At 31.7% G+C, this 18178-nt stretch overlaps 1 protein-coding gene across 21 annotated transcripts in view; it reads right to left on the reverse strand.

The window, feature by feature from the left end:
• The window catches only part of LOC115212775 (amyloid-beta A4 precursor protein-binding family A member 2), a 248648-nt gene that overhangs the window by 149950 nt on the left and 80520 nt on the right, over positions 1–18178 (reverse strand). For 17 of the 21 annotated variants that reach the window (XM_036504010.1, XM_036504011.1, XM_036504005.1 and 14 more), the window contains one exon: positions 217–339. The exons of the other annotated variants lie outside the window; for them this stretch is intronic. In XM_036504010.1, coding sequence (XP_036359903.1) covers positions 217–339 — 123 coding nt within the window. The remainder of the gene's footprint in view (positions 1–216; positions 340–18178) is intronic. 21 annotated transcript variants of the gene reach the window in all.

Genomic DNA, 18178 nt, shown 5'->3' on the forward strand with positions numbered 1-18178 from the left:
TGTATATACAAGGATTAATATGAGTAAGCAAGAAGTTAATCCACTGAAAAAACAGTTAAAAAAAGGAGGGAGAAGAAAAGAAAGAAAAAAAAGTAAAAGAAATACATATGAGTCTTTGATGGGTCTGTTAAAAAGTAAGATTAGGATAGTTGCTGAGAAATCTCTCTTGCAAACTCATTCAAGTTTCAAATATTAACAGCAAGTGAATACAGCTACCTTTAGCTTCTGACTGTGGTGGAGATGTGACTTTCGATTCAGATTTGGGTGAACTGTTATTGCCTTCAGCTTCTCCATCAGCTGAGGTGGATACAGGTAATGGTTCTGAGTCATCAGCATCCTCTGGAAATAGTAGAGGAATAAGAAGCAGGTGAAAGCTTCTTCCAGTCAAAGTCAGCAAAAGTGACCCAGCTGAATATACTTTGACCATAGCCATGACTACAAAAAAGCAATTCTAACATGTCATGCAGCTAGCAGCAAACACAGGAGCAATGCTGCCATTTTATCTGCCCTGAGAAACTGACCACAATATCACTGATAAAAGCCAAGCAGAAGAAAGCGACTCACTGCCATGCACAGAACTGGCACCAATATGGAGAGATTTTTTTCAGTATATCAACCAATGAAATACTCTTCCAAAACAAATGAATTTACTGCTTCGATAAAAAGAAAATGACAAAAATGATTAATTTAAAAGCCAAAATCATTTCCACATATGGCAGCATAAATTACAGACAAATACAATTTTCATGCAACGTACTTTAACTCTTTCAGAGAAACCATACAGAATTCAAAGTCAGTGCATATGAAATTTAATGAAAAAAAAAAAAAAAACGAAGATATGTCACTTACAAAAATGTTAAACAAAGATACCAGAACAAATATATCAAACCTCCTCAAAATAACACTCTTATAAAATAATTATAAATAGTTTTACTTTTGACTTTAGAAAAAAAAAATTAGGGGAAATAATATAGATGTAATAAATGTGCTACATTACACTGATAACTTTATTTTAACAACTGCATAATAGTATTTCTTTTTTCAATATGAATTCAGAGAAAGGGAAATTTCAGTAAAAGACAGTTAAGTTATCATTTAAGATGCCTGACTAGACTACTGAGCAAAAGGGGTCATCACTTGAATTGGGAGACTAGTGATGACTTGCATCAACAAGAATTGGATTGGGATTAAAAACTGAAAAAGTATATGTTGTCAATAAGATGCCATCATTTTGGGCAATACTCTGATGAAAGGCATTACTGAAATAATATTAGTCTCTACTTCATTTCAGAGCATAACTACACTTCATCAGTTTTTAATACTAAACTAGAAATTCTAAGATTAACGTCTTTCAGAAATAAAGACACTATAGATAGATACTGTACTTAAAATTTATTATGCTAGTTGTATGGGTAAGCTGGACTACAAATACAAATGCTAAAAACTGGCCATTAGCACTGCGCTATATCCTTAGGCAAGAAGCATTACTTGTCTTAGCTGAAAATAGATTTCATTTGCCATTTAGAATTAAATAGTACTAAGTACTAAGCATATGTTGCAAATGCAAATATCTAAATTTGTAAACATCTAACCATTTTTTCAAAAATGATTTTGTAGTGCATATTTCATACTGCCAATTGTTAACGTTTGCTATGAAAAAACAACTACTCTGAATAAAATCAAAGCTCTCTTCCAGCCATATTTAATACTGACGCAACAATTAAAAACATTTCTTTTAAAGAAACATGCAGAATACATCAATACTAACAATTGCACATTTAAACATACAACAAATATACAATGAATGTAAATCACAAAATATATAACCAACCCTGGATAAAATAATAAAGGTTTTAGAGGAAAAAGATTGAAATTAATTTCATTCTGTATCATTTCGAAAAAGACATATTGCATATGAAAAAAAAGGTATAAATTAATTGAGCATAATATATTTCAGTTGTTTGGCTAAAGTACATAAGTCAAATTTATTACAAACAATAATTAAGACAATATTTGATATTTATAAACATTGCTTAATAAGCAAATCTACATTCACTGGAACAGCCATGAACTACCAGTTATTGAGTCCACAACAGTTTTGATCTGAAAAACCATTGACAGTAAGAAGCAGTAGGTGAATTCTGATAAGTGAAATAATTAGTACTGGAGGTAGATGTCAGAAGTGACAATGCAACAAAGTGGGCCAAAGTATTTAGAAAACTGCTACTTCAGTTAGCAGCAGCAAGAGTTTTCTAAATAGCAAATACTATGAGGCATATATATGAAAGTGAAGCTGTTAGACAATGAATGTAGGTATTTACAAATGGAGGACTATGTTAAACAAAAAACAATCTTGAGTGCAAATGACTCAACAAAATAGGTTGGCATCAAAGACATTGGTCAATGTTTACAACACAAAGTGACATAATTTCAAATAAAATCTATTGCCTACATGTTTCAGTTTTTAAAATAAGAATTTTGAAAGATTTAGTATATCTTTTTCATTTTAATGATGTTGGTTGAAATGTATCAAATTTTTTTTTTAAATTATGACAGTTTCAATTCAGATTTGGTGGGGTTTTGTATTTTGTGAACAATAGTGTCAATGATTGCAGATTTCAACAGCTCAATTACTAGTAATGCTTTTATAGTGGCAAGAATAAAGGAATATCTGTTCAAATCAGGCAGAACATATGGTAAAAATGATTTTTCTTTTGTTGATAAGCATCAGTTTATCACTTTTCTCTTGGTACTTGGTGGCCTCACTAGTGCTGATGCCACACACACACACACACACACAAAAGAACCCTGGATACACTGTAAATTGGTTGGCATTCAGCTGTAGAAAACTGCCAAAGTAGACATTGGTGCTCGGTGCAACCCTCTGGCTCATTTATTCCTGTTTAACCATCTAACCCATGCCAGCATGGAAAAAGGAACATTAAATAATAATGAAAGACACACACAACAGGCTTCTGTAGCAGCTTCAGTTCACTCACAAAATATTGGCCAATTCAAGGTTATAAGAAGACTCCTAGATTGCTGGATAGTGGGATCAAACCTGATTTCACATGGTTACAAAGCAAGATTCTTCAACACATATCCATATCTGTGTCCGCAAGGTAAACAATTTAGCATAGATAATTTAGCAAAAATTAACTAGAAGTGGTCTCAGTTGGGTTACTGTAACAATGATAATACACTGTAAAGGAATAATTTTAGCCAATATTTATTGTTTAACCCCAAATCAGTCCATAGGCCTATGATGAAAGGTATTCCATGTGATATCACAGGGACTATCTTCGGTCCCCCCCCCAGGCATAAGGCACTTAAGACCACATTACTTAATGTGCCCCTCCCCATTATTATTTCTGAAGCTGGTAGAGTGTGAATTCAAGGAGTTATTTCTTTTGAGTCAAGCAACCATATAGGGGCTTCCACACTGGCTCATTTAAGACAAATACAGAGGGTTCCTGTAAATGCAAATAAAGTGTACTGAGAACTTTGAGATTAGTAAAATGCCCATTAGGTCAGTCTAATGAAATGACATAGGACGAGGAGACAGGAAGCAATGTTGCTTTACAGATGCATCCATCCCATGTTGATGATGCTGATATTGATTGCTTATCTCAATATTTGGTACCCCAAGTTCATCAACAGTAGTCTATAAATCATTGTTTTCTTTCTTCAACATTTTCGTTGCAACTGACCTTCAAATATTATTTACAAAATGTATATAATTTGATCTTTTAACAATAACAACAGCAACAATAATAGTTATTTCTAAAATAGTCTCATGGTCACAAATTTAAAAGAGGTGTTCATCAATTAAATGGACCTCAATTCTTGACTGATACGTAATTTCATTGACTCCAAAAAGATGAAAGACAATGTTGAGCACAGAGTGTAGAGAGCCAGAGCATATACTGTAAAGCAGTTTGTCTAACAATTCTACCAATTCCCCATCTTCAGTAATTTCTATCACTAGCAGAAGACCAGAAAATAAGGAGGAGGGGTGTAGTTGATTGACTCCAGTATTTGATGGATACTTTACATTTCATCCCTGGAGGGATGAATGGTAAAAGGGTGACTGCAATGGAATTGAACTCAGAATGTAAGGAACTACAAAGTACTTTGTGCAACACTAGTAATTCTGCCAATCCATCATCACCACCGCCATTATTATGCTGCATGATTAAATTTAGTTGGCTAAGCTATTTTAATGATCATTTATTTTCCTTTCCTTGCATAGATTACACAGCACTGTCTGAACAGATCTGGTATTATTCTAAATTAATATAATTTACTTAACTAACTTCTCCTAGGTGATACTAGATAATCCTGCTAGTCAAGAAATATATAACCAAAGCAAGGCGTTGCCAGCTGTTTAACTTAACCGAAAATATAGAGCAGAAATTTCGAATGATTAGAAGAAAGGCTGCTGACAGCTAAGCTTTACAGTTGTTTTACATTTTTGCTTTTAACACACACACACATTTGTATGCCCACAACAACTTTATATATACATGAATACTTTAAATTACTTTAAGTGAAAAAATTATAATGCAATGGATCTAATTTTGAATTTTAGGGTACTGTAGATATATGATGTCAATTTTACAATAAAATATGAACATCAGCTATGAAACCAAAATAGGTGAGATCATTTATGAAAAGCTTTTACAAACAACAAAACAGAGGCTTTCAGCTTCTATGGCGATCAAGGCATGATGTAAATTTAGAGACAGATGAAGCTGCAAATCTAATCAATTTGTAAGTAGTAAAAAGACAAGTAAAAATGATTTTTAAAAAAACACATTACAGTAAAAAAAAAAAGAAGTATTTTTATTTGTCTTCAAAACACAAAAATAATTTACTCTGATGGAATACTGAAAACAGCTAATTTTCTAAGTTTGAGAAGCAATTACAGTAATTAATATAATGACTGAATAGACTGGAATGGAATGACTGAGCCAAAAGCCAAACTCCTTCAGAGATTGCATGTTATTTTCAGCCAGTATATATCATTTGATCTGCTAGATAGAAATAGGTACTACTCTTACTTTACAGAAAGGCTGAGAGCTTGTAATCATACAACAAAATATTTCCTTCTAAAAATTATAGCATAGCAAAACATACATTCTAAAATGAATTGTGTTAATATCATCATATCCATTCTTTACAATTCAACTTTTATTTTTCCATGGTGTCATTAAAAATATATACATCCATGAGTTTTTCCCTAAGTTAATAACAGTTTTCTTCCAAAGGACTAAAATCATACTTTTTCTCATCAACAATTGAAAAACTGTTCCTAGCCATTTCTATAACAAAAAAAAAAAGAAAAGGGTTTTAATATATGATTGAATATATTTTCTTTTTCAGATGAGTTAATTTTTCACATAATGTTTCATTGAATGAAAATTAATTTCAGTTATTAGTTTCATGTCTGTTTCACTCTCATTAGAATTAGTTCGGAGCATCTGCTCACCAATAGAATGCATTCCATTAGTGACATTATAGTGTATCTCTAACAAAGATAGCAAAATTCTCAACAGTTCACTTTCCCTTATTGTCAAAGGGTACCAGTCTATTGATATGGGTAATCAGTGCATGTGTAATTTACGTTTACTTCATTAACCTGCAGTGCTAAGATAGAATCCACTCTAAGCCAATAAAAAAGATAAATTTTCTCCTTTAAATCAAAAAACAAAAATCTTATCACTGATGAATATATCATTAGGAAAAGTCAAACAATTGGTTCAATTTATCCTAGTTGTGAGACAAATTAAGTACCAACTAATTGATTCAATGTTGACTGAGTGAAGTTGAAAGTGTCAACTGGTTGGATACTTGTTTGGTAGGAAACTGTATTGTTGGATGAGCAAAGAGTAACTTTCCACTATATTGTTTTAGAGTGTCTTGTAGACAAATAACATTTGACTAAGCTAAAGAAGCTCATTTACTCCTCCTATATGAAAAAATAAAACAAGATAGCAATCAAGCCATTGATTAGATATAAGACGGAGTGTAGAATAGTAGCATGGAACTGAATGTAAGACAAATATTCATCATTATATAGTAAGGAAAGAAGTAGAGACAATGTAGGTGACAGTGATTGTTATCAATATACTTAATGGAGATCTATAAGAACCTTCATGTGAAAGAGCTGACAAAATCTGTGATACAGAAATGATATTTCACAAAATAATTTAAAATTCAATGAATATTTGAATATTTTATGAACTAAAGTGAAATACTTAAGTTTTTCAGGTTGATATTTATCAGTGGCAATTTTAAATTTCAACTGAAGAATTATTGTATGTACTTAACACACTTTAATTTTCATAAATAAGTAGGATGTTACACTGTGATAACTAACATTTTTAGAGAGAATACTTTGAAATCATGCAAATAGGTAAGAATCCTAATTTATTTTATTACTAAGGTTTTGAGCTGGCAGAATTGTTAGTGTTGCAAAAAATACTTTACTGTATTTCTTGTGACTCATTACATTCTGAGTTCAAATTCTACCAAGGTCAACTTTGTCTTCAAACCTTTCAGGGAATGGTAAAACAAGTATCAGTCAAGTACAATCCACTTGCCCTCTCCCATCAAAGATGCTGACCCTATGCAGTGTTCCCAAACCGTGGTGCAAAGATCTCAAAGCAAACTTCATCTACCTTTGAAAATCCTACAAAAGATTTAACCTTTTTGTTAAACAAATTTCTGTTGAAACACACTGCCCTTTTTTCAATTAATTTTGAAAATAAGAGAATTTAGTAAAATACCCTGTCATTATGAAACTGGTGTTGAAACATGAATATAAATTTTTGATGGAACGCTTAAATTTATATCCTTTTAAAATAGTAAGCTTGTATTATAGAAGCAGGGGTAGTTTCAAGCAGGTTGGTCTCAAAAATGCAAAGGAAGGGAGTCAACTAATTCAACTTGTTATTAAATGGATGCCAAACAAAAGGTTGAGAAACACTGCTTTACAGTATGTATCTACTTCTTTATGAAACAAAAAACAAAAAATGGCTGTGACAATTTATAAAATAGTCAACTTAGAAATTCTGCCATTATTTGCATGATATTAAGACAACTATAAGTCTACTTTAATTATCAAATAAATATAATTATTTTTCCTAAACATTCTGACAAAAATAAAATAGCTATAGTTATTGGTTTTCTGACTAAGCAAAATCAGAAACAGTGTCAAACTCATTCAAAAAGTTAATAGATAAAACATCATTGTAAATATAACCTAATTCACCCACAGCTAATAACACAGCTGTTATTTTAGAGATGAATGCTCTGTTAGAATCTGCCTTTAAAAATGTATGGTTTGCCAAGTTAATGTCATTACTAAAAGGAGGTTAAAGAATATCTAGTATACATAATTATTTCTGAATCTGAAAGATAAATATACTAAAATATGGAAACTTCATATAACCAATCAAACACAATGAAACAGACTTCCATCAATCAAACCAAAGGATACTTGTTCATGGCTTTAAAGCGCTAACTCTTAGTATTACTCAGTGAAAATTAGGCTAGGCTGGAAAGTAATCCTATTCATTAAAGCTAAGTCAAAGATTAATCTTTCAGCAGGGTAGGATAATAGAGTTTTAAACCATTAAGTCGAAGGAGATTTTAATAAGTGATTAATTAGAAATTAAGAGATATATGTTTTATTCAAAGAAAAATAGAATCTGTTGAATGTTATATGTGTTTAACAAGATTGTTTAAAAACAATAAAGATATAATCACATGAACATAGAGCCCCATTTTAACGGGACATGTAAACAGTGTCAAAATCAAGTGACATTAAGTAACAAAACTGCTAATTTTTCTGACATTAATTATAGCTATTGTTAAAATTAATTTACATACACATTTGTGGCAAGGTTTTTGTTATAGTGTTACATATAACAAAATAAACATAAACTTAATTAAATATTAAACCTCAAGTCAAGATTGGCTTGATATGTCAATAAGCTTAACTGAAGTTCAGGTAAATTTAGTTGACCTTCAAAATTTGTCACTAATATCAAGGATTAAAACTTACTTTAATTATGGATGTGTTCATATCAAAAACAAAGACTGTATCAGTTTCATGTTACTTTCTGCTCGTGTAATTAGTTAAGATAGATAAGCTAAATATAGAGAAATCTAATTAACTTAATTAAAGTTTAAGAAAACTTATTAATATCACTTCTTAAATAAAAATGAATAGAAAGACAAAAAAAGTATAGGTTTCCTCTACAAAATAAATTGAACTTATGTGAAATTCATAATCTTTTTTTAACTAACATTTTTGAAACCATAGCATTACTGAAAATTCAAATTCATGCTAACATTAAGATGGTTATCTTTTGTTTCAAAAATATAGAATGGTGTATATGCACATACACTGTTCTTAAATGTATGAATGGTTTAATAATTTTATTTAACAAATGAATTTCAATATTGTAAAAGAAAATTATGAAAAGTGGGAGAGTTTCATAAACTTTACATCTAAAAATATGTTATGAAATATGCCATGGTTAAATCTGTTCATTACCAATGATTTTCACTGTTATATTTCATCTATATTATTAAAAATCAAAATTCATGATTTTCAAAAATGCTAAAATAAGCTACTCAAATGAAAACTTGACTATCAAAAGCTCGCTTCTCACAGGTGAGGTATAGGGAGAAAAAAGTTTGCCACGGTTCCATTTCTGAAGTAAAGTGGAACAAAGTATTTAGTATGGGATCTGGAAAGTGAGATATATCAAGGGTATCAAGAAAAGGAAAGGTAAATGCATCTGCTAGTGCACAGCAAGCAACATTATAATAGCAGCAGATGAGACAGAAGGGAGGTACAGCATGTAAGTGGACTATCATCCTTGTAAGAGAAGGCTCACCTACCAGAGAATGATATCTATCTAATCTAATCTGAAATGAAGAAGGTGATTACTGTATATTACTAGGTATGTGAACAGAACCATAATGGAGGGAGTTTGAAAAGAAGGCAAGTCAATAATCTTGACGAACTTATAGCTGTGGGTTTGCCATTCAAGATTTTGGCGGTAGATAGAAGGCAGTAGATTGGTAGAATCATTAGAACATTAGAAAAATGCTTTGATGTATTGGATCTAACTCTAGGATTTCAGGTGAAACTCAAGCAGGGTGAACTTTGCCTTTCCTCCTTCTGGAGCTGACAAAAAGTACAAGTTAAGAACTGGGATTAATTTAAGTCACTGCTCCATCCCCATCAAAGTGCAAGGTTTTGTGCCTGTATAAAACATTACTGTGATGTAACAGATAAGAGATTTTCAGTGATTTGAGTGTATAATTGAATATGGGTTGTGTATTGAGCAGGCAGCTTTTCTTGATTATGAGCTAAATGCATATAGGTGTGTGGGCAGTACAACATTGTAGAGAATATGTGCTTTGTAAAGTGTTTGCAGCAGTTCGAGATTGGTTAAGTCATGTGTTCTAGGTTTTCATAACAGATTGAGACATGAGCTCTTGGTTTGATTTCCTTTCATTCCAATGATGGTGAATGTGATGAAGTTGTCGATTCCACCATGTATGATGTTTTGAAGTTCTTCATTACTGGATAAACACACAGGTTGGTAAAGAATTGTAAATTTTCATGCAGGTAAAATCAACACACCCAAAATGAAAGAAGCATGCAAATTTATCTATCAGCTTGGGAGATTCAATGATTTCAGGCTGACAACAGAGTTCACTGATATGGAGAACGATAAAGGTTGGGAAAATGACTAATACCCGAGATACTTCTTAAATGATAATAGGGGGTAGGTGGTATGGAAAAACTCAACACATGCATCAACAGAACAACCTATAAAAAGAAGTTTCAAATCTAAGTGAATGTCATGAAATAAAGTTGAAAAAACCCCCTGATAATTTCAAAATTAACAGCTTTGCTTTTGCTTGTTCTCCAGAGTAAGAACCACAAAGAAGAACAAATCATTGATAAATCTGACTTTCTGGTTTGTATTTATGAATCTTAAGTAGATCATAAAATAGCTTTTCTACTAACTTGAGAGCCTGTTTTTCAGCTTTATAATACAGGCCAGCAAAGAAAGAGAAGTGGGGGGGGGAGAAAAACGGAATATATGTAAGATGGGGGCAAGATGAAAGGGGGGATATGTGAGAGGAGAAGAAATGAAAGAGGAGGAGGCAAATGAGAAGAAAGAGACAGGTGAGAAACACGGAGACAGATGTGAGAAAGAGGAGAGTGGACAGAAACAAGAGAGAAGAGTAAAAAAGAGAGATGAATAGAAAATAGAATGGGAAGCTTAATGAGGTTAGAGGCATTTGAGGATAACTTGATAACTTATAAATTTATTTGATAGCAATAATAAGCCAAGAGTGATGACTAGATGGAAGCTACTTGGAGGTGATATTTGTGCAAATTTTATGTGTGAACATATTTAAGCTTGTGTATAACTGAGTGTGTACCTATGAATATAAATGTATTTGTTGTATTGAAATGAATAAATTAAGATCATGTTTGAAAAAATTCAAACATAATGAAATCAAACACAAACAGCAAACAAAACCATAGTCATGCAAACAAACAAAAAATAGAGAGAAAAAAATTAAGAATGAAAATCTTTATTTCAAGAAGTATACAAGTATCAAGTGAAGAATCCAATACAGAAAAAGAATACTTCCAAGTTCTTCCTATTGTCTCCAATAGACTGTATTGTTAAGAATACATAATTGCTCATTGGAATAATAAGATTATTGCACATCAAAAGTATCTTTTTGAGATAAGAAAATTCTTGTATTTTTATTATAATTAATGGTTTAACTAGGGGAGTAAAGGTAACACCCATGACCTTTTGCAAACATCTCTGGGATTAGGGACGGGAAAAATCACAACTTACGGGTTAATGCAGAAGGAAGCATTGCATTAAGCTATTGAGTTATGCTTATTCAAATACTTGCAACAGAATGAAATCCACTAAACCAAGCAAGTGAATTAGGCCTAACAGCCAAGTTATGTATACTGTTAAGTAATTAGTTCACAGTCTATGAGTGAAAATTGAAATTAACAATTCAGGCTTATAATAAAGAGATACACTATTCTCATTAACCATCTAACAGAGAGAAGACTGATTAGAATTGTTTAACCCATACTGTTGAGTTCGGCATAGCTTGTATAATTACAAAACAAGCATTCACTTAAAATAAAATATTTAATCTAAAATCAAAAAGTTGCCATGCCACATTGCTGAATATATATATATATATATATAAAGCAGGTGTAAAATAGACAGACAAATTGGAACTTTTCAGGTAACCAGGTGAATGGAATATACCCAACAATAAAAATCTTTGTAAAATTTTGAATTTATGAAAACTATCCTACCTATATTAGCAGGAACAACAAAAACAAACCTATAATATAAATATCTTTTATTCTTAAATTTAAGTATCTTCAAAACAAGATATAAAATATTTAATTTTTCTTATTAGGAATATCATATTTCTATAAATAAATTATTCCTCAGAGAAACTATAATTCTCTTTTTCTTTTCAAATATATTTTCATGACATCATAGGTTGGATGGCACCATACAATCAGAAAATAGAATTTAATCTATAACATCAAGACAAGAGAAATAGAATACATAACAAAGAAGAAAAATTAATTACGAATTACTCAAATGTAAAACTTTAGAGTAATTACATAAAGTATTTTAAATAGTTGACCATATAATCTGCTTTACAGACTTAACCAAACTTACTTATGACAGTAAATAAAGATAGATGTAAATAATAACACTGATTTCTTACATTGGTACAATATCAAAAATTTGTAATTGATTGAATTGAATAATATTTATTTTATTGCTCTTTGATTGATGAAAGGTTTTGAAAGTATTTGAATACAAAAAGGAGATATATGACTAAATATTGTATAGCATTTAGTTCAGCCTACTAACATTTTAGTCAAATATCAACCCTAATAATAATAATAATAATAATAATAATATCAACTTTCTACATTGATATTATTGTCAGGATCACTAATTTAAAGTGAGGGTACAGTTAACTGAATCAACCTTAGTACTTGACTGGTATTTAACTTTATTGATTCTGAAAGGATGGAAGGCAAAGTTGACACCAGTGGGATTTGAACTCAAAACATAAAGAGCTGAAGCTAAATATCAAAGAATTTTGTTCAATGCTAACACAATTCTTCCAACCTACTGTCCCAACCTGACATTAGTAATAATTTTTCAATTAGTTATTTTGCCTCATAATTAATGTACATGAGAGGAAAAAAAATGTGATGTTCACCTTTTTCCCAATATTATAAGTAACATAGTTTCAATATTGAGGAGAAACTGGGTCACAAAATTAGACTGAAAAATTATGACTGCTCAAAACTAAGAACAGCTGTTTTAATGATTTTATTTGTAAACAAAAAGTTATTATGCAAGTTACATAAAATCTATTAACCTTGACAACACTAAGCCTAGTTCTGAACTCCAGACATGAACTATTGAACCATTCAATACTAATACAAAATACCTGAAATGTGTTTATAGCTGCTTTTTTCAATCACAGTAAAAGTTCTTATTTCATTGTCATAATTAAGTTCTATTTCTCTTACTTCTTGCTATATTCCAAACTTGAGTGCGGGATTTGCTTTAATAATAATCAATTCTTTGTGAGTTGAATGTTTATAATGATTTTACTTACCAAAGAGAATCATTTTACTTATGTTACAAATTTATATTCCCTTCCCTCATTTATCTTGGATACTATACATATGCAACTACAAAATCAGCAACTTGTAGAGGCCTTTCAATAGGGGAAGTTAATATAGTGCAAAGAAAAGACATTTAATCATCATATTAAATTTATTTTCATGATGAAATAATATGCAAATATACTACTATATAATGCCATGTATGGATATAAGCATATTTTGTCATGAAGCCCTGTTTGACAGAATCATGTTCAAAGTCCTAATCATATGATGTTGTCTGCAGGAGTTGACTTTGCTTTATAACCTTCCAAAGTTGATAAAATAAGTACCAATAAAGAACTAGGTTAAGTTTAATTACCCATACTTCAATCCAAGATATGATACCTTGTGCCAATGTAAGAAATTTATTAGATGAGAGAAATTGTAGTAGAACTGTGTATCATGTTGTGGCTCTTAGATAAAAAAATATTACTTGCCTATAAAATAGATGTCACTCCTCGTAACTGCTTGGTAATTATTAAAAAAAACAAAACAAACAAACAAAAAAGATACTGAATGGTCAAAATACTAGCTCCTGAAATTTACATATGTAAATTGATGTGACAATTTTCAAAATGTTTTAATGTTATATCCTCTACAATAGTGCCTGTTATAGAGCATTAAGCAAGCAGCTAGTAAAGACAGGTGAATTTCAATTACATCTTTTAAGCCAATTCATTTTATTTACACTACTAATTCCTTTGAGAATATCATAATTATTTATGGTTCTCTCTAAATTTTCATAGGTTATAATTTGTTTTTCCTGTCTTTACCTATGAGCACTCAAAAATTCAACTATTTTTTCATCAGTGCCACCCTAAACAATCACAACAAAACTTTACTCAAAAACTTTTTTCCTTGAAATACAACTATCTGATGCTTTGCTGCATTAATACTTTCTCTCTAGACTTCAACCTGCAGAAATTTAACCTGAATAACAACCACATCAACCTGATCAATACAGAGAAGAGTCTGCTTCTGAAGGACTTTCCTCTCTTGATTAAAATTTAAAACATCCAAAACACTGAATTTACAACATCTGTTGTTAATGAACATGTTTTGGTGCCTTTCACAATTCAATAGAAAAATGGTGTGAGATATGGTTAAGTATTCTACTTATATAAATTAAAAAGTCATCTGTTCAACTTGACTAATTCCTCTAGAATTCATAAAAATCACTCTTTGCAAAATCCATTATAACCAAAGAAAATGTGGCAGATGCTTGACATTTAAAATAAACTGAACTGTTACAAATCAACAAACCATCACACAGCTTATGTCAAAATAACAACCTAGACTCAATAGCAAAGTTAACCAAAAAACTCTGGTCTACAAAATTGAGCTGCTTCCCACTACCTTCATTCAGCCAAATGATGAACTTGAACTTGACACTGAGTTATAACTTTTGGTAGCTAAGAGTATTAACTCTTTAGCATTCAGACTACTCTACCAAATGTAATGCTTAGCTATTCATATTGTTTAGAAATTAATCATACATATTTTATGTTCAAACAACCCGGATCTAGCCTCTCACACCTACACTACAATGTCATTCTAAAAATATACAACCACATCATCAAAATTTCAAGCCCATGAGATAATTATCATCATCATCATTTAACACGGATGTTAAATGAGGATGATTATCTCATAGCCTTGAAATATTGATGATTTGGTTGTATATTTTTAGAATGACATTGTAGTGTAGGTGTGAGAGGCTAGATCTGGCTGGTTTGAACATAAAACAGTCCGAATATAGCCACTTTAAAAGGATTAAGCCAATGAGAATCATGTGTACTGTCTACAAACACAGGACCAGTGGTAGCTAAAGACAATGACAAGATACAAAACATCCACCCTTCTGTTGGTGGTCTGATAACTAATCAACTTGCCTAGCTATGAATTTACAAATATATAAAACATAATCATTATTTTTTGCAATTCTGTTAATAATTACTCAAACATCATTATCAGCAATTTATATTCTTTAACATTATTCAAAAATTTTATTGTGTTCTAGTTACCTTTGTTGATATCAAGAGAAGACTACTACAAAAGCAACACACTATCAACACAAAATTTGGTTAAATTATAGACATATCAGTTCCTGTCTTAATAAAGAAATGCAGTATAAGATTAATAACTTTTAATAGTATTTTTTAATTTATCATTTAAAACTATAACCTCAAATGATTAGCATAACAAAAAGAGTTATTTAATGAGAAGGTCATCTATGACTGAATAATTAATATGATTTACCAAACTATTTCAATAAGCAATGATTGAATGCTGTATAACAAATATTTTATTGTTTTTGTTTTTCATACTAAAAATAATTCTTATGGCTTATAGATAAGTCATTGCTTGCTCTACTATTCACCCTCTTGGTCATGTTTCCCAGAGCAAACAGACATACTTTACCATTTTGAGCCATCTTTAGTCTTACAAGGTACAATGCAACCTCACTAACGCTGGTACCATGATAAAATACACCCAGTACACTCTAAAATGGCTAGCAAATGAGTAGAAATAATATAGGGTCAAGAGGACCCTTTATTCTTGTCAAGGACATGACAACCTCTCTAGTGCTGGGCCATAATAAAATGCATCAAGCACTGTAAAGTGATTAGTATTAGGAAGGATATCTAACAGTAGAAACCAAAATAAAAATGAACTTATGAGTGAGACCTGGTCCTCCAACATTCTTAAGAGAGCAGTAACTCCAAATAAAAAGTGACTTAGACTGTGTTGACCTGTTCAACACATACTAGCAAGAAAAGCGATGTAAAATTATTATGATATCTATCTATCTATCTAGTAGATAATTTGTGCTCTCTAAGGGACCAAATTAGTAGCGGGAGTGGATGCACAGAGAGTATGATAGCTAAAATAATAGGATGGAGGAGATTTAGAGAGATGTTAACTTGCGAAAGGTTTCTCTCACCAAGTGGAAGGAAAATTGCATGATGCATGAACAACAATTCTAAATGGTAGTGCGACATGGACCCTGAATGCAGAGGACATGCAATGGTTACAGAAGAATGAGACTAGTATACTCTGCTGCATATGTAATATAAGTGTACATGTTTGATAGGGTGCTAGTGTTTTGAGAGAGAAGTTAGGCATGAGAGGAATTAGATGCTGTGTGCAAAAGAGAAGACTGAGCTGGTTTGGTCATGTGATGCAGATGGCTACCTAAAGCTCCATAAGAATGACCTCAGGATGCTGAGCCTTGCAGGTGAGATGACAAAGGATTAGGATGCCTGGCGCCTTGCTGTTCTTAAGAAAAGCTGTACTCTGCAGCGGGAGTGTTGAGACTGATCCTTCTGGTGGTGTAAAGCACTCATGACGGTGCTACATAAAAGTGCCTGAGTGGCGTCACACAAAAGCACCCGTGTGGTGCCATGTAAAAATGCCGGTGTGGTGCCACATAAAAGCACTCAGCTGGTCCCCTGGTGAAGAGAACTGGTCTGCAAGAGTCCTGTGCTGGTGCCATGTAAAATCACTCACGCAGTGCGATGTAAAAGCACCCAGCACACTCTGTAAAGTGTTTTGCGTTAGGAAGGGCATCGAGTTGTAGAAACCATGCCTAGTCAGACTGGAGCCTGGTGCAGATCTCCAGCTCTGGGCAAATCGTCCAACCCATGCCAGCATGGACAATGGACGTTAAATGATGATGGTGATGATGATCACACACACACACACACACACTTCATCACCACTTGTATCACTTTCTAATTTCTCACTCCACCCTCTTTTATAAATGTTAGTAATCATGTCACTCTTCTAAGTAAGAAATGTGTTCTGCTCTGCTTCCCACTCTACTCCTTACCCTTCTAGTATAAAGTTTCCCCCTCTCTATTCGGGTTACATAGTCTTGCAAGCTGCATGGTAGCCTCACTAGCACTGATGACACGCAAAAAGCACCCAACAAACACTGTAAAATGGTTGGCATTCAGAAGGGCATAGAAATAACATCAAACACTGATACACAAAACGGTCCTTGGGTCATTGGAACCTAAATTGTCTAACCCATGCCAGCATGGAACACTGATATTAAATGAGGAGGTTGATGATGATGAATTTTATAAGTGATTTCTTGAATGTATTGTGCCCAACTTATTTTAAAAATTTCCCCAGTTGATAACTAGATCCAAATGAATTGATCAAATAAAGTTAGTATTACCGAAAGTAACAATAATAATACTCATTTATTTATTTATTGATAGTTTTTCATTCTCTAAACTACTTTCAAATTATCCAGACTAAAAAGTTACATAACCGAGTCATTTTCATATCCTGAAGTAAAACCCCAGAAAGAATACTGTATTGTCTAATTGAGCTGAAAAATATCATTATACTATTCCCCTGTTTTGCAATCCATAAATTCACATAAGATATATTATTAAAAAACAGTGCTTTAGTGACTAATTGCAATAACAATTGATTTTCTAACTAAATGTGACAAATCAAACACAAAATAGAAGCTAGCACACACACACACACACATATACACACTCAAAACAGCATAGCTGACCAATCAATTTGTGATACTAAACTTATTATGAATTAAAAATTACCTTTCAAAGAGGCTAACAGCGATCTAAGAATAGTTTAATAAGTTACAGATAAGAAGTGATATGACGGAATGATTTTTAAATTCCATGATCATATTGTTAATAGCAAGAAATAATATAAAATAATCAGTGAGAATGACTAACTCTTTCAAAATATACAAAGAATCTTTAGAATTTTATTTGATTAAAATCATGTTCATATGCAACTATTCTAAATTTTTAGTATATCAAAAGTGGAGTAGGCTAAAATTATAGATACTGTTGCATTGTGTTTTGAGGCAAGGAATCTTATTGTATTTACCTCACAGTAAAGCTAGTTGGAAAACATTCAACAGCATAAATGAAGGGATTTTTTTTGTTTTGTTTTTATGATAGAAGATCCAGTCATAAAACACCTTGTTTTAACGACACATGCAAATGTCTAAATTCAAATATAACACATGCAAGCAGAGAAACATGTAACAAGAAAAAAATCTAGTATAAACTAATATTTTTGTAGTATATGATTTTTAAAAAAATTCCAATTCCCAGTTTTCTATAACACTGTCCTGATGAATAAAACCACAGATTCCCGATCTATGGGAGAAGAATTCAATCTCATTTTGGAAGTGGAGTTCAAATTTCATTGATTGGTTTCACATCTGTTAATGGATTGGAGCTGAAAGTGTTGTAAAAATATCCTACAGAATGTCAAATTCCATCAAATATTGCACAATACTTAAAACACAAACACTTAAAATTTATATAACACATACTAAATAAGCTATAATATATCAATATTTAACAATAATCATCTTAATTAAAATTAAACTATACA

Source organism: Octopus sinensis, linkage group LG6, assembly GCF_006345805.1.
Source record: "Octopus sinensis linkage group LG6, ASM634580v1, whole genome shotgun sequence".
Taxonomy (NCBI): Eukaryota; Metazoa; Mollusca; class Cephalopoda; order Octopoda; family Octopodidae; genus Octopus; species Octopus sinensis.